General features: G+C 42.1%; 1 protein-coding gene and 1 long non-coding RNA gene across 2 annotated transcripts; one reads left to right on the top strand and one right to left on the bottom strand.

Annotated features, from left to right (window-relative positions):
* Positions 1–522: 522 nt before the first annotated feature.
* Positions 523–1,757, top strand: LOC121641446. The gene is made up of 3 exons (XR_006010699.1): positions 523–767; positions 1,300–1,491; positions 1,568–1,757. It is a non-coding gene; the product is annotated as an uncharacterized LOC121641446 (long non-coding RNA).
* Positions 1,758–2,085: 328 nt separating this feature from the next.
* Positions 2,086–18,173, bottom strand: cmtm7 (CKLF-like MARVEL transmembrane domain containing 7). Its single transcript, XM_041987564.1, has 5 exons — positions 17,960–18,173; positions 14,126–14,302; positions 10,855–10,953; positions 9,411–9,489; positions 2,086–8,073 (listed from the first exon to the last, which is right to left on the bottom strand). The coding sequence occupies exons 1-5, from the start codon at positions 18,071–18,073 to the stop codon at positions 8,060–8,062; spliced, it is 483 nt and encodes a 160-aa protein (XP_041843498.1). The 5' UTR covers positions 18,074–18,173; the 3' UTR covers positions 2,086–8,059.
* Positions 18,174–18,604: the final 431 nt, after the last annotated feature.

Here is an 18,604-nt window from a genome sequence, read left to right as displayed (position 1 = left end):
TCCGTTTAAATCCTGTCTTTAGACTTATTGCTGTTTGCAGCTCCACACCTCACTGAACATACCCCCCGTCATTTTTTATTTATAACACTTTAATTCATCCAGCCTTGTAATTTGACCATCCTACCAGGAGCAGGGGCTGCCAGCCCGGGGAGGGCCTTGGTCGGGGGTTCACAGTGCCAGCCCTGGGACTTGGCCGTAGGTCCTCTAGTACCTACGGTCAAGCCCACCTCTGTAACCACGAGGCCACCACCATGTTTCCACCGCGGCTGATGAGAGGTGTTGGTGTTGTTCCTTCATGTTCCACAAAGTTACGTTTTTGTCTCCTCTGACCAGAGGACCTTGTTCCAGATGTTTGGGGAGCCTCCATCAAGCCTTCTGGTGAACTTTTATCAGCAAGGTCTGTGGAGGGTCCATGGTGGTTGTCTGGACCGGTCCAGCAGTCTCTGCTGGGGGCTTTCACCTCCTTCAGGGTTCCTTTGGTCTCTTTGAATGCCCACTTTGAGTTTGAGGCGCTGTTTGTTTCATATTCAGTGTGTTTGGGGATGGTGAACTTATAACCCAACTCTGATTGGTTCCTGCCCACAACGTTGTCCCTGACCTGACTGGAGAGCCGGTGTGCCTTCATTAGAGTTTCAGAACAGCTGAATGCTGCTGAGATCATGTGACCGTCAGAGAGAACACAGGTGGACCTGAATGCAGCTCATTATGGGACTTCTGAAGGCAAACGGGTCACAACTGATTATTTAGGAGCTTCTTAAGCAGAGGGGGTGAGTACACATGAAAAGCATCTTTTCATTCATGCTCTAAGTTTGTTTGTTTGGTCTGTTTTTAACATAAACCACCAAAAAAAACAAAAGAAAATTCTAAACAAAATGAAGTATCCAGACTTTCCCCTTCAAATATGACGTTTTTTCCCCTGAAACGCTTCACTGAGCACAACAATTGTAGAAGAAAAAAGCTGAATATTAAATTCTGCCCACATGAAAGCTGAATAAAAAACACGTGGCAAGGATGAGACCTGGAGGATGGGCATGTATTTTAACTGATTCTGTTTGACTGTGTAAACATAAACAAGATAAATATACTGACATTAATGTATGTAATTAAAATGTGCACTTCAATAAACAATAAATATCTAATAACTGGAATTAATTCAATAATTATGAACATTAAGAATAATCAAATATTTGAATAAGATTACTATTGATATAATATGAAATATTGAAATATATCAAGTGATTATAAAAATAATTTTAATAATAATATAATATAATATTAATAATTTTGTATTTCCTCCAGCAGGTGGCGACATTCTTCCAGGTCAGTTCACTCAGATCTGCCTGAAAACCTGCAGGTACTTTGAGCCCATAAAACCAGTGAAATCCATGTGTGACCCGGCTGCAGGTCGACTCGTCTGATAAAATACCGTGTAATGAAATCACTGTTTAAATTCAGCCCTGATTTGATCAGATGTTCTCAACTTCCTGAAGAGTTGTATCTTCTGAATCTTACAGCTGACGTGTCTGATGCAGTTTGAAATAAAACCTCTGAACTAACATGTCTGTAGCTTCTGGAAAGATATCTGGAGCCTTAAGATGGTGCAGAAAGTTCCAGGACGGCTAGGAGCAGATCAGAGCCAGTTCCAGGCTTGGACCGAACTTCACCACAAGCAGAATCAGGTGTGTTGAAGCAGATTTTTCCTGCTCCAACACACCTGCAAGTCCTGCAGGACAGGACCAAGGGTTGCCCATCAGCTTGGATTCCTGGTCATTTTTATAAACCCTTTAAATGCTGTATGTATCGAAATACAGTGTCTAAGACCTTTGGAATAATTTTATGGTAATAAATTTTGCTAAAACCCTGTTAAAACTGTCCCCGAGAACGGTACAATTCTCGAAGAACGCTGGGAATTTTTTCCCCATTTTATTTACTTGGTCTGGCTTTAAAGCCAGTGGAGCCCAAGTCGGTCCTCAAGGGCCGCTGTCCTGCAGATTTTCCAAAGTTTCCTGCTTCAACACACCGGACTCAAAGGAAACCACTGCTTTTATCCACAGTTAACGCAAAAATCGCAATGAGACAGAAAATTGGTGCAATGAGCCTTTAATTCACAACGTGCAACAAATTACAACCTGTATTTTAACACTTTAAATAAATGTAGAAAAAACACAAAAGTCATGGAGCTCTTTGTGATGGGACTCTAATACTGCAGACATCTTCTAAAATCTACTAAAACCATTTCTTTCACCATCGCAGCGCAAACCTCCCGCCGCCACCATCACTGCAACCAGTGTGGCCAACAGAACATTAAGGCACTTTGGAGAGCAACTGAAACCATCTTAACGTTATAGGGAAGTCCCACTGGGCCACACCAGTTTTCACCAGCACTGATCCAGAACCAGGACCGAATCAAGCGGAACTCGGGAAACGTGGAATGGAAGAAGAAGAAGGGTTGACGGTAGAGTTCCAATGGATCCACGTTCCCGTTGGGATGAGAATATTTTAGCTTTTTATGCAACCAGCTCCATCAGGAGGGAAAATGTTCTCGTACTGGCTGGTGGTGTTACCAGAGGATTCCACTAGGGGGCGCATTAGAGACTGATGGAGTTTGTAAGTGTAAATAAATTATCAATAAGGCATCTGTAACACCATCGTATGTTGTCTTTCGGGGTCGTGGCTCAAAAAGTTTTGGAACCAGTGATGTATTTATTAGGAAAGTTAATGGTTTAGTTATAAGAAGCTGTTTATACGTCATCGCTGGCCTTTATAATTATACACCCAATAAATGTGTAAGACAGCTAAACTTCGGCCAAACAGAGTCGGGGTTCTGGTGGAGACGGGATCTGGAAGAGAAATCTCTAAAAACTGTCCACATCTGATTTTACATGAACTGCCCTGATTGGACGGATGTTTCCCAATAATTAACTTCTAATTAATGACTTTTTAAACAGCTGCTAACTGAAATAATCAGAGCGATAATCGAGTCATCTTCCTTCAATGTTTCCATTTTCTTCCACATCAACTGGATCCGCCTCCATCCTGGACCGAGCCACATGGTTCCAGGTTCTGGATCAGGGTGATCAAACTAGCGTCGTAAATCCCACAGTCGATCAGCGTGACATCCGGCCACTTCACGTCACTAAGAACACCATCATTAAGGCGCGGTAGCATGACATCCAAGCCTAAATAAATAACTGTAACAGTCTGGTGGTGTCCGACCTGGACACCAGAACCAGTCTGGTCAGAGTTCATGTGGGAAGAAATATTTGTCTGACAGAAAGTTGGAGGAATTCTACTGTAAACAGCTGCTGATGCTCAGCAGCAGGTTGGTTTTCCCTCACATCCAGCCCCAATCCCCGACAGAGTCCTTTCTGGATCCACACAGAAACTCCCAGCCAGAAAATGAAATGATGCACCAATAAAACGATCTAATCCAAAGCCCTAAATTTTACTAGTCTATTAAAATTCAACAATAGAAATACAAACTTTAAATGAAATAACTAATTTTAATCAGCATATTTTCTTATATTATCCAGTGATTCTCAACAAGTGTTCCAGGTTCTGGTTTTACATCAGAGGCGGCTCTGCATCTCGTTCATCAGTGCATCATAAAAATAAAGCTCCAGACTCAAAATAAAACAACCGTGACACAGTCAGAGAGAACAGCTGATGTGATCGTCATAGAAACGCGTGGAACAGAACAGCGATGATAACGGTGGAGAAAGTCCTGCACACTGTGTATGCAGCACCGTCTCCGGCCGAAGCTCTCAAAAACAATGAAGAAATATGGTGTAAATTTAAAAAGAATGAGTTTATCGCTCCAGATGTGCAGCTTCACCGCAAAAATTCTAGTTAAATGTGATTTTAATTAATAATTCAGACATTATTCCTTTAATCTGAAGCCTTCAGGCTGCCGTCCACAGCGGTGGGGTGCAGGGAATATGCGCCATAGGTAATAACAGTCTGTCCAGTAAAGCATAAACATTCAGATTAAATACATTATTAACTGTCTGTGAACCCTTTCACATTGTGACACATTCAGTGGAAATCACACAGATTTTTTGGCATCTGATGAACAGTTAGGCAGTACTTTAGAGTTTAAATCGAAGATGTTTTGTTGTTTCAGCCAGAACTGGTGAAAGTTTCAGTTCCACATACATTTCTCAGACGCAGACGTCCTTGGTAAAGCTCGTTAAACCTTTTGTGACCAGAAAAAGAGCATTTTCTTTTTTATAACTCCATAAACAATTTGCTGAATGATAAACTGGAAAGATATTTCGGAGAAATCTGGTCAAAAATAAATAAGTGGCATTGATATATAGTTAATGTAGATCAAAATACAGTGTTGTTAGCGATTAGCATGTCCACTTTTACTCTTTGGGCCGTCTGGGCCACATTATTATTTAACTATTATATTTACACTAAAGTAACATAATAACTTCTTCTGGGAAAATATCAGACACGAAACACAGAATTATATTTTTGGTTATAAGAAAACTGCTGTGATGTCATCAAACAGTTTAGCTAACTTAAGCTTAGCATTAGCTTCTTAGCTAACATCGATTCGATTTCATAATAAAAAAAATTTGGGAATTTCTTTCAATTTAAATTACAGTATGTTATAGTGAATGAATGAATATTACTAAGAAGTGAAACAAGCAAGCTTTTAATCTAAACTAATTGCCCTTCATAGTGCACGGGGTGTCAAACTTTGGTCCTCGAGGGCCGGTATCCTGCAGGTTTTCATTGTTTCCCTGATCTAAACACACCTGACTGAAATTTATGGGCTTATTGTGTGAAGTTGAAAAGAAGCTGTTGGATCCACTTGATTTTATTCAGGTGTTGATAGAGCAAGAAAATAACTAAACCTGCAGGATAGCGGCCCCTTGAGGACCTGAGTTGTGACACCCCTGTCCTAGCGTAAACAACCTACCATTAGCGTACTAGCTAACTTTTGTCTGGATAAACTTATAGGGATAAACTCCCTATTTGCTCTTGATGCAATCCTTTCTCATTTAAATATATTTTCCGCTTGTTTTCCATAACAGTCATGTTATGCTAATCTTAGCATTTTAGCTAAGAGTGATACTTTAAAAAGCTATGCTTAACATTACATCTTTATTAGTTTTTCTACCACGCCACAAGATTACTAAAAAATGCCATAAAACTAGTTTTAATTTAAAAAAAATAACAAGCTGGGTACTGCAGGTTAGCAACAAAAAATTATTTCTGGCGCATTTCTGATTTATATAAATACATGTAATTAACTCGTATTTTTATTAATTGGCTTTAACAGGAACATAAACTAATTGTATTAATATGGAGTTATATATAACTGTACTGGGATCGTTAAAAGTGGCTCGAGATGATTTTAATTAAACTAGATTGAATGAAACATGAAGAAAACTTAACTTTTCAGTGATGGAGTATTACTACTTTATCATTTTTTCTCTTAGTTTTCTATTTGATGTCTGAAATTAAGTTTTTATTTAACCTTTATTTTAATGTCAGCTCGTTTCCATCAAACGTAGCTGCAGCACTAAAAGCACACAGTTAAATCTGATCTATTAAAATCTGAACAAGCCTCCAGTTTTCCATCTTGCCTTGTTTTAAACACGGCGTCATCGAAATGTTTGCAGAACTGAGTTTCGGTGCACCGCCGGCTCAGCCGCTCCCGGTGCCGATGGCTTTGTGCAGATCAATAAAACTCCACCAAGCGAAATAAAAAAACCACAGAGTAATAAAGAGGTGAACGGGCTTGATGCTGGGACAACATGCGGGTTTAGGCTAAGAGTTGCGTCTTGTGCTTTAACAGTCAGAGATTGAATTTTTGTGATCATGCTGAGATTATTTTCTATTTAGTGCAGCGAATGACGTATTAAACCTTCACTCTTTATTACTCTGTGCCTATTTCACCGCAGCAGGATTTACTAATCATTACATTTTTAATACTTTTTTATTTTCTGTGAACTAGATGCAGAGTTTTCAAAAGATTTCAAAACATTTAATGATATATTTGAGTTTTACAGTGTTTAATCTGTACTGATATTAATTTATCCATTTATTTTTAATTTGTTTTATTTATCCATTAGTATCATGCACCAAAACATCTGATGGTGAACATTTATAATCCATGTAAACATTTGGATAATGCAGGTGAAGTTTATAAAACCCATGCATCCATCCCTTATTATGTACACGTCGGATTAATTCATGAATCTGTGCAGTCAGATTTCCACCGCCTGTAAGTTTCTGCATGTGATCGTCTGCAGACATTTAAATCCGGTTTAGTTTTGAGGACGGGCTCTTGTTTCTGTTACTGGCATCTTGTAAAACTCTCACTGATGTGCTTTTTTACTAAACGATTAAAATTCAGAGTAAATTTAGATTCAAATACTGAGCTTGTTTTTGTAAAAGCACCAGGAAAAGCCCCACGTAGCCTGCAGTAAAACAAGAATAACAGCATGCTGTAAGTAAAACGTGATAAAAGCCACGCGGACAGACGGAGACGGTGGATGTTAATGTGCTGCAGTGTTAGTTATATTTAATTCACTTTAACACTTTCTAGTTATTTTACTCGTAATATTATAAACCACACGAAAGCTTTTTGTTGTATAACATATTTGAAAATGTTGGTGATAAATTTATTCTTTTTGTCAGTTCATACGCACTTAAAACGTCTTTTCTGCCCATAACCTGGTTTAAACAGCTGTTCAATGAGCCAGTAAGCAGTGGATTAATCCTTTATTTAAATGATCATTCTGGTTTATTTCTCATTAACATATTTCTGCAGCCCTTTTCTGCAGGTTTATTATGTTATGTTATGTCTTTGCCACCAAATGTCTACATTTGGTGCAACAGGCTCCATTTACACAGAATTTACTATTTACTAGAAGACTAAACCTGCAATGTCCTCGTATGAGGACGCCTGGTCTCAGGAGGTTAAATTTTCAGCCACCTGAAACATATATTTCATTAACTTCATTATGGATCTCCACCCATACATACGCCATCGGATTAACCGCATCTTCATGTATAAGAGCAGATTATTCACATAATTTCCAGTAGCCACATTAATGGGAAACAGACGTAGAATAAGCCCAGAATCATCGTTTAAAAACAGATTTACTCACTGGTTCCAACGGCACATGAGCTTTCCTGACAAAAAGAAGCTGTAAATTACCACCAGCCTTTATTTATTAGTTAAAATACCTATTTTCTCTTTATTTCTGTATTTCGAGTTTCTTCACATCGTTAGCATAGCTAGCTAGCTAGCTATTTGAACAATTCAATTTAAATGAACTGTTCGCATGATATTGTTTTTAGCTCCTGAGTTATGTATTAGCATGCCAAAAAACATTAGCATGCGAGTCATTTTTCTGATTAGCTTGGTCATGTTTGTTAGCATGACAAACAAACTGTACTAGCAAAGGATTAGCATAATAAGCTAAAGGGGCTACAGTGGTTGAATAAATAACTGGTCCAAAATCCTTTCACTAGAATTTAAAGTACTTTAAGAAAACAATGAATAGGTGGGATAAAAATCAAGCTAATTAATGCGTAAACTGCTGAGGAAAATATTTTATTTATAAAACCAAACCAGAGACTCGGCTGCATTCAGACCTGCAGGGTTAAGCATGAACTTTATCTGGGCTGGTTTATGGCACATAGCAGGAGGAAGGTTCTCCATGTTTGAGTGGAGATGGAGGGTTAAGGAGGGTTGAAATGATGAACAATAAAACATTATCAGGACTACCAGGTGGCTGATTGTTTTCACTGTGGTGTTGGTTAAATGTGACACAGAGCACCTTTAACATGAGACGGTCCAGGTTGGAAATGATTCAGTATGAAATAAAAAACTGCTGTCCTGTCAGGGTTTTTACTGTGATGATCTGGGATGTTTATGTCTCGGGCAGCTCGTCCTGGGTCAGCTCCTTTACCTCTGCAGTATGACTTATAATCCAATCAGGTTGATTATGCAGGTGGTTGCCAGGCAGAAAATTGACCAGGATGCAGCAAACTGCCCACACAGCCCTCTGCTTTCTTCATGACGGGCCACTTTCTACACTGATGCACCTGGAGGGGACAGAAAGGCATGATGGGAACATGAGATGAGTCAGGAGGGAGGAAGGGGGTGAGGATGGGGGTGAGGATGGGGGGCGAGGGGTTAACTTCATCATGTGTGTCCAGCTCACATGTCTGGTTATCACTGAAAGCTTGTTGGTTCCATTTAACGCCTGATCAGCTGTGACAACATTCCTCCATGAAAGCAGCCGTTCTGATCCACCGGCTCTGGATCCGACTCCAGGCCTGGAAAACCACGGCATCCTTTCGGGAGACCTCCCATTCCCATAGGAACATCACAGGAATGCTGTGGGACAACTTCTACGAATTAAGCTCTAAACCCTCGTGACCTCAAACTCTCCACCCTCTGGTGGCAAAAATGTACAAGCACAAAATAAAAAAAAAATAATCACCCAACCCTTTAACTCTGAAACTTACCGTCATAAAAATATAAAATAAATAGTAAAGAAAATATGCAAATTAATAAATATTGAATAATAGTGAATAAAATTTTAAATTATGAATTAAATAAAATAATTACATTTAAAAATAAAATTAGATTAAATGAAAAAATAAAGCAAAATCAAATTAAAATAATCAAATGATAGCAATAAAATGGAAAGTAATGAAACTAAATTCAATATAAAAATGAAATAAAAAAGGTAAAATCAAATAGTATAATTAAATAAGGAATAATTATTTTCTATATGAGGGGAGTGGGACTATTGTGGTGGTTAGAGTCTTGAATATCTGATTGGATATAAGTACGTATATTTATGTAGTATCAGTTAGTCCCTCTAAAAACCTTTATCACATCAAAACCACATCATTTAATCGCTCGATCATTCCAGTTTAAAACCTTTCATTTCTTAATGTCAACATTTCTTTTGGAAGAAAAGTCCTGATATTTGACATTTTTCTGGATTTCTCTAGATTCAGCTGTCTTCTCCTTGCTGGCAGATGCAGGAAATTGTGGTATTTTTGCCAGTAATGTTATCCAGCCGCGGGACTACTAGCAGGCCCAACAGAGATGCTGCAACATGTGACCCAATGCTCTACTTATGCACCTGTTAGACCAGGTCCAGATGGTAAAGACCTCCTTTAGGCCACGACCAGCACCCACCTCTCCTGGTGGAGTTGGTTGAAGCCAGATGCATAAACACACTAACAGCTGTTTGTGTTTACTGAGTACAGAAAAGGCCATTTTTCACCAAAGCACATGTAGAAAGACACATGACCCCTCAACAGATGCCCCTCCGTTCACCCTGCAACCATCAGCGCATGTTGACGGTCACACAGAAGTTTCTGCTTTACGCATTCTGTGAATTTCAGATTGAGGATGGACCTACCAGCCTGGGGGCCGCAGGCCACACTGTAAGATGTCCACAGATTAACGGCCATCAGGAATGTTGCTATGAACCCAAACACCTGGAAAAAAAAACAGAAAACAGAAAAGATGTTAATTGTTCCACAGTTTTAGATCCAGTTTGTCTCAGATTGGTGAACCTCTATCCATCTTTCCATCTGAGAGACTCTGCCTCTCTGAAATGCTCCTCTCAGACCAGCAGCTATGTTCTGCCTGGTGTGATCTGGAAGACACGAGTCTGGAGACATTTTGTTTTCATGTTGAAATCTGTGTCAATGAAATTTAGTGTGAGATTTATATCCGGCTCTATGGTGTAGCTTGACCACAGGTCCGTAGCGGTGGCAAAACATCTGTAGCCACGTCCTTCACACCACATGGAGACGAGATGGCCGTGACGCCGTCTGTCCAGAGTGGTGATGAGGTTCTTCAATCCGGGTTGTTCACTGTGTTAACTGAACACTGGTCTTTGGCGAGAAAAAAATAGTCTCTTTGTGTCTCTGAGAACTGGTGGGTTATTTAGACATTAAATAAAAGGAAAGTGGTCGGACTGTGGAAGGAGTCTGCTGCAGTGGGAGGAGTCTGCAGCAGTGGGAGGAGTCTGCAGCAGTGGGAGGAGTCTGCTGCAGCGGGAGGAGTCTGCAGCAGTGGGAGGAGTCTGCTGCAGCGGGAGGAGTCTGCAGCAGTGGGAGGAGTCTGCTGCAGCAGGAGGAGTCTGCAGCAGTGGGAGGAGTCTGCAGCAGTGGGAGGAGTCTGCAGCAGTGGGAGGAGTCTGCAGCAGAGTGCTGAAAACAGCACAAGGAAACTGAAGGAGCAAATAATCGGATGATTTTATTTGTTGGAAACCCAGATCGTAATTAAGATTAAAATTCGATTGATCTCCCAGTCCTACTGATTAGTTGTCCAATGCTCCATGTATGTTTGTATGTATGTACGTTATTTATTCCTGCTGGGGCCTCTTGGCCAGGTCATGTTTGCAAATGAGAACTGGTTCTCAAACATTTTTTACCTGGTTAAATAAAGGTTAAATAAAAATAAAAATAAATAAATAAATGCTCCTCCAGGTGTTTCTGGATTGTACCAGTTACTTTTCCAGCTTTTTGTTGCTCCTGATCCAAATTTTTCCAGACGTGTTGCTGCACCAGATTCACTCAGTTTCATCCTCTGACATGTTTTTATTTTCTAGTGGGAATAAAATATGTTGATGAGGCTTGTAAATCATTGCAAGTCCCAACGTCCCAACTGGGGCTGTCGCTGCAGGACGGAGGCCGGATCATGTTGAGACAGAGGTCTCACCCTGCCTCAGACTTCAGAACCAGGCCTGGCTCAGCCCGGAACGTCATGAAGTTTCCAACAAGCGGCAGAGTGGACTGAACTGGTTAAAACCGGGCAGCTCGTCTTTGTAGCTGGAGGTGTGTGCGGCTACGTACCGATGCGACCACCAGCGCTGAAACGCCACCACTCTTCACGGCGGCGACGATGGAGGCGATGAAGATGAGGACGACGCCCACGGAGTAATGGAAGAACTCCTGAAAGAGAAGAAACAGCTGATTGATTTCTGATCAGCTCCGTCGGGCCGAGCAGGTTTTTCTTTCTCCAACACGTTTACAACATGACGGGATGGAACACCGAGCCATCCGATCCATCTGCTGAAGTTACCGAGTTCTAGGAAATCTGCCCAGATGGCCTCTGAGGTCACGAGGCCTTCACCACAGAGGTCCAGAGTCCTCCGGCATGGTGGCTTGTTCAGCCTGCTTCAGTCACAGCGGTCCAGAAAAACCGAGAACCGTAGAGAGGTTAGCGAGGAAAGGTGGACTTCCAGAGCACGGACGAGGATGTTCTGCTGTTTACAAATCCCAGTAACATCGACCAGCCGAGACATCAGCCAGAAGATAAAAGTTCTAAAATCTGTTTTCTACTGTCCCTACTGTCATAAAATTATATCAAATTTAACAAATAAAAAAAAGAAAATTTAACAATAAATTAAATAAAATAGGTACAAAATGATCAATTAAATGAAATAAAAATAAAATCCATTTTAATAATTAATTAAAAATAATCAAATAAAATTAAATCAATAACAGAATAGAAACAAAATTATAAAGGGAATAAATTAAATAGAATCAAATGAGACCAGACCGGGGACCACACCTGAGACCGGACTGGAGACCTGACCTGAGACCAGACCGGGGACCTGACCTGAGACCGGACCTGAGACCAGACCGGGGACCTGACCTGAGACCAGACCGGAGACCTGACCTGAGACCAGACCGGGGACCTGACCTGAGACCAGACCGAGGACCTGACCTGAGACCGGACCTGAGACCAGACCGGGGACCTGACCTGAGACCGGACCTGAGACCAGACCGGGGACCTGACCTGAGACCAGACCGGGGACCTGACCTGAGACCAGACCGGAGACCTGACCTGAGACCAGACCGGAGACCTGACCTGAGACCAGACCGGCGACCTGACCTGAGACCGGACCGGAGACCTGACCTGAGACCAGACCGGGGACCTGACCTGAGACCGGACCGGAGACCGGACCTGAGACCGGACCGGGGACCTGACCTGAGACCGGACCGGGGACCTGACCTGAGACCGGACCGGAGACCGGACCAGAGACCGGACCTGTGGCCGGACTGGGGACAAGACCCTGTCAGGTTTACAAGCCCGGTTGGATGAAAAACATCTCGGACAGAAAGTTCCTCCTCATCGACCTACAGGTGAAAAAGTGTTTAATGATCTCCATCAGCTGCTCTGAGATTCTTCTTCTGCACCTCAATTAAAGACGGAGACGAGTTGAGTTTGAACCACATCAGGATAGAAGAGCTGCAGGATTCCTGCAAACATGCACCTGTGCAGCAGGTACGTTCAGAGGACCCGAGTTCCAGCTGGAGCCTCGTGGTCCTTCAGCAGGAAATCTGCTCACAATAAAACCACTTTGATCCGTCACAACAGTTACATCAGCAATCATTGGCAGTGAAATTCTTAGATCCAGGTTCTCATAACAAAAATAATATAAACCACAATAAAAATATTCAAACACAAAAAGCAAGAATACTACAAATAAGTTCTACAGTAAAAATATAATAAGAAATAAGATGTTATTTAAAGGTGACAGCATTTAGAAGTCTCATGTCCTGCGGTATGAAGCCGTCCCTGAGTTGCTGGGACGGGCTTGAATGCTGCAACCCGATTGGACGACCATTGTTGAATGGTCCGAGTCACTTCAGTTTCTGTCCACAGGAAGGCAGCAACAGAACTGAGGCGTGATCAGATTTCTCTAAAGGAGAGCGAGGGAGGGCCGTATACATGTTTGCGTGAGGGGTGTAAACATGACCGAGTGTGTTGTCGCCAGCGTAGAACAGCTGATGTGTTGGTGGTATCTCGGCAGGACTTTCCTCAGGTTGGTGCGGCTACAATAAATGCCACCTCAGGCCATGAAGTCTCGGCTCTGTTGATAACTTCAAGCAGTTCTTCATGGCCTCCTTCGTTTCAGCGTGTGGTGGAACATACACTGTTGTCATGACAACCGATGTGAAACCACGCGGGAGATAATATGGCCAGCATCTGTTCATGCTCCAGGTCCGGAGTACAGCCCGTAGAAATAATTCCCACATCTGAGCACCACTTGTTCAGCACGAAATAAACACCATGCCCCCCGCTCCCCCCGAATTCACAGTCCGGTCCAGCCGAGAGCCCCCCGGGAACAACGGCCCAGTCCGGGATCGAGGGTCGAGCCAAGTTTCCGTTAAAGCAGAAACGTTACAGACATTAATCTCCCGCTGAAACGCCGTCCAGCCCACCGTCCAATACTCGGCAGAGGCGGCCGACCCCCCGGCCCCCCGCCCCCCAGCACTACAGCACTTTGTAGTAAAAACAAACACACAACAGAAACTATTTCCATGTTTCCACTTTTTCCTCATTTCCAGTTATTCCTGCTACTATTTACCTGCTATCCTCACTAAACCAACTCCAGCTCAGCTGCTTTGTGGCGCCACCGTGCATCAGAAACGTCTTCTTGGCTTTATTCCAGCCATAGAGGAGCATTATTTTTCTTCTTTTCACACACACATAGAACTTTCTGCTCACTGGTTGATCTTTGGCTGCTCCTAATTGGATGTTACCGTCAATCTAAGCTCTCTGATTGGTGGAAAGTCTGACAGGAAGTTGCTTCATCATCATGTCCAGGTCTAAATAGAGGTCTCTTAGCAACATAGTAGTGATGGTGATGTTTTTATGGTGAAATGTGATAAATAATGCTGTTATCATGGATCTTTGTGGATTTACCAGATAGAGTCTCTGAATAAAACTACATTTAGTGGCTGGATTGTAAACCTCCTGCCTGGAAAACCTCCATAGATCAGCTAAAGGGTAAAATATCCATCAGTTTAACCCACAGTGCTACACACCACCGCTCCTGGTGGTGGAGGAGACCTGCTGAAGGTTTAAGGTTTAAACCACCTGAGAGTAAAACATCATTAGTTCTTAGTCATTTAGATAAGCTGCAACGCTGCTGGAGCTTCCTTCCTCCTTCTGAGGCCTGTAAAGGATGCATGTTGGTTCCGGTTCAGATACACCGAGGAATGAAAGTCGCGTCTGCAGAGCAGAAGTTCAGGGGAAACCTGAAGTGAGATAATGTGGAGATAAACCTGCAGAGAGCTGAAAAACCTCAGCCTGAAGGCAATCCGTGCTCACCGTCAGCGGCCAGTTGATGCAGGGCATCCTCCCCTGCAGCCTCAACAGGTGCATGATGAAGAAGATGAGGAAGGCGAAGAAGAACCACAGCACCACCACCTCGAAGAACTGGAAAGCGTACCAGTTGGGCCATCCGTGAGCGCAGTGGACGCACAGGAAGGAGATGAGCAGGGAGAGCTGGAGGACACAGATGAGACGGACACAGAAAGCAGAAAGTTTTATGAGAATCAAACTCTGGTTAAAATGAGGAAGAGGCTTATCTCGCTGGTACAGACACCCAGCTTCTGACTCATTTTATCCGGAGATCTCAATCAGCTCCAAACCGAACGGAAACCTTTTAATTAGATCTGCTGAGAGTAAACAGGATGAACCAGACATAAAAACCCACAAACCACTAAAAAGACCCACATAAAACCCACCACAAGCAGAACAGCTGCTACAGAAGCAACAAGGACCAAATAAACCGCACGAATAACCCAAAAACCACCACAAAGGCATAAAAACTAAATCCCAGAAACAGTTACAGGAGAGAAAAGCACACTGAAGTAAAATCACAGCGGCAACGGCAAATAAACTCCATACTGTTCAAACGAGACAACACAAAATAAATTAATCACCAAAAAACACAAACAGAAAAACAAATAAACTAGAAAAAAAATTACCTCGAAGAAACACGAGAAATAATGATTACCACAAATTAGTGGAGGAATGTAACAAAGTACAAGTACTTCATTACTCTGTTTTTTAGGTATCTGTACTTCAGTATTTAGTCATGGACAATTTGAACTTTTACTACATTTTACAGCATATATTTCTACTTGCTACTCCACTACATTTCTACAAGGTGTTTTACGTTGCAGTCACACTGCAGGTTTAACTGGTTTATTATCTTATTTTACATCATTATTTATCAGATTATTATTAAATGTAGATCAGACGTAGTAGTCTGATTAAGGTGTATACACAAGGACGTAGTTGTCTGATTAAGATGTATACATGAGGACGTAGTAGTCTGAATAAGGTGTATACACGAGGACGTAGTAGTCTGATTGAGGTGTATACACGAGGAAGTAGTACTCTGATTGAGGTGTATACACGAGGACGTAGTAGTCTGATTGAGGTGTATACACGAGGACGTAGTAGTCTGATTGAGGTGTATACATGAGGACGTAGTAGTCTGATTAACGTGTATACACGAGGACGTAGTAGTCTGATTAAGGTGTATACACGAGGACGTAGTAGTCGGATTAAAGTGTATACACGAGGACGTAGTAATCTGATTAAGGTGTATACACGAGGACGTAGTAATCTGATTAAGGTGTATACACGAGGACGTAGTAATCTGATTAAGGTGTATACACGAGGACGTAGTAGTCTGATTAAGGTGTATACACGAGGACGTAGTAATCTGATTAAGGTGTATACACGAGGACCTAGTAGTCTGATTAAGGTGTATACACGAGGACGTAGTAATCTGATTAAGGTGTATACACGAGGACGTAGTAGTCTGATTAAGGTGTATACACGAGGACGTAGTAGTCTGATTAAGGTGTATACACGAGGACGTAGTAGTCTGATTAAGGTGTATACACGAGGACGTAGTAATCTGATTAAGGTGTATACACGAGGACGTAGTAGTCTGATTAAGGTGTATACACGAGGACGTAGTAGTCTGATTAAGGTGTATACACGAGGACGTAGTAGTCTGATTAAGGTGTATACATATGAGATCAGCTTTTCTTTTCTCTGAATGTGACTCGTCCCGGGGTAAAATGGTTTGGAAAGGCTGTTCAACATGAGTCTCATCCAGGGGAGAATATTACTCCACATGTAAACAATGGAATTAAACTCCACATTAAGGGATGGGATATACTCGCTGTGAACGTCAGCGTTCCGCTACGTTTGTGTGTATACTCACTATGAACGATGGAAGCACAGCGCAGTAAAAACACTCAATGCTGGAGCCACAAGGGGAAGTACAGAGCACTTGGACGTTGAAATAGTGAAAAGGTCAATCTATGGGTCATGTTGTATTTTCGAGGCATCAACCCCCAGAGACGTTTCCAATTTGCTAACTGTTAAGGCGTGAGTGTTTATCACTGTGAAACGGGGAAGAAAAATCTTACAGAAGCCAGTAGTTGCAGACAAGGTCCGAGAGAGGGTCTTCAAAACTACCAGCCATCGTGTTTACCTCGGACCTTGTGTTCATGCTCTTGTTTGCATGAGTGCCTCTAGTGTTCAGGTCAATATTGCAACTCGCACATACGACACGTTACCTCGTGTCAACGCGAGCGGCCTATGTGCCAAACAAACGCTAGGAACATGTGGCAGCCATCATATGTTTGCAGACAAAGTTACGCTCTGCCAGTGAAAGACGCCTAGTGCTCCCACCACAAGGTGGCGCCACATCAGTAGCTAGACTCTTCTCCTCTGTTGTTCCCCGGTGGTGGAACCATCTACCAAACTCCGTCCGATCCGCAGAGTCCTTATCCACTTTTAAAAGCAAGCTAAAGACTCAGTTGTTTAAGGAGCATTTCCACACTTAGCTTAACTCTTCTACTCAGAATGAGTTAGAAAGATTTGTCCAGATCTTTGGCTCAACCAGGTACTGAAGAAGCTACGTGGACTTACGCCCAAGATGATATTGTTTGATGAAATCGTGATCTTGTATTTAAACAAAATGACTTTAAAAAAAAAAAAAAAAAATTATAAGCACTGCCTCTAGCACTACATGACAGCACCTGGTCCACCTGGACTCCAGCAGTCTGACTACAACTTAATGATGACGTCCATCTTGTTTGAATTCATGCTCGTGTTGTTCTTACTCTCAAATGTAAGTCGCTTTGTATAAAAGTGTCTGCTAAATGACTGTAGAATAGGATAGAATAGAATAGACTAGAATAGAATAATACCTCACCAGACCAGCTGACCCACCCCTTAACCCGGATTAACTCCAGCCTTCCTCAGATATCCATCCTTGATGGAAGTGGATCTAAACTAGATCTCCTCCAAAGTGAAAAGGGATAAATAGCTAAATGTAGTTGGTTTACTCTTCTGTGGGGTGGTGTAGTATTATCACAGAGGTTTAACAAAGTCATGGCTGCCTCACAGAGAAATGCATGCTTTGATTTTTCCAAATGTATAAAACAACCTTAATGTTTTTCCTCTTAAAGCAAACCTGTATTTATTATTAACCAGAGGAAGCCAGATCCAAACAGCTAGGACGGGTTGAAAAGCAGCCAATAACATTTACTAGACATGACATATTGATGAATGTACACAGTATTTTACATCTGTAATCCACATTCACGTTGCAAATAATAACCTATTTTGGATCTAATCGCTGGTAATACTGTCCAACCTGCACAAACATAATGTGGTAAATAGGAGGTTTGTTGTCTCTTTAAAAGGTTCCAGTCTGCCATAATTTAGTTAGAGAAACATCTCCAGACATAGAAAATAGTAACACAGACCTGGCTTATCAACCCTGGTACCTTAAAAGTGCTTTGAACGCAACACAATGGGCTGTCAGCTGTCATTGTGGGCTTGGTTTTTACCTTCTTCCAGCTGGTTGGATCCAGATCTAGATTAGTGTCTGATGCCTTAACAGGCCTGCATCATGTTAAATAATATAAACAATCACAAGAAGGTTTGAGGAGGGAAAATCAGGCTACTGAAATAAAAACAGCTGCACAACACGTTTAAAACAGAATTCTTCTGCCTTTCAAAGCTCATCTGGACACAAACAGCTGATAGACGCGGAGTGGAGCAACGTTTGGGGCTCGTGCGGAGGAGCGGTGCGGCGGATCCGCCTCCACCAGCTCCGACTCTCACCAGCTGTCCCATCTTCAGCAGCCCCGGGATGGTCTGGGTGTAGCCCATGTTCAGGACGCTGTCACCGGAAGACCGAACCGTGGTCGTTGTTGTCGTGACGACGGTGTGCGACATGTTTACGGTAAACAAGGCGGTAAACAGATGTTTAGAGTAAGTTAAACAGCAGCAGAATCCACGTCGTCTGGAAACAGTCCGTCTGCTTTTTTTTAATACCGTCAAGCTTTACCGGATGTACAGAGGGACTTCCGGGAGATCTTTCAGAAGAAAATCCCATCTATTGTTACAGTAAAATACCTCAAACAATTACTAATGAAATGTGGTGCTAACTTCTTTTTCTGTCCAGCATGGTGGCGGCAGAATGATGGTCTGGCTGCTGTTGTGCTGGAAAAATTTGCATTGCCAGTAGGACCTTAATGAGTATAAGGCTCCTCTTGATAATCTGATTTTTTTATCCTATTCATTTATTTTGAATTATACCATTTATGTAATCTTGCTGAACCTGATTGGAGGGGACAGAAAAAAAGGAGGATAATGAGAAGTGAAAAAGAAAGTAGATAAAAAGAAGAGGAAACAAAAATCCAGCAGATAGAAGCAACAAAGCTGGTTCTGTGGTCAAACCGCTGGAAGAGACGCCTGTTTCATAAG

Source organism: Melanotaenia boesemani, chromosome 6 (genome assembly GCF_017639745.1).
Source record: "Melanotaenia boesemani isolate fMelBoe1 chromosome 6, fMelBoe1.pri, whole genome shotgun sequence".
In the NCBI taxonomy this organism is placed as follows: domain Eukaryota; kingdom Metazoa; phylum Chordata; class Actinopteri; order Atheriniformes; family Melanotaeniidae; genus Melanotaenia; species Melanotaenia boesemani.
Note: the sequence above shows the minus strand (reverse complement) of the source record. Positions and strands in the feature narration are given on the sequence as shown.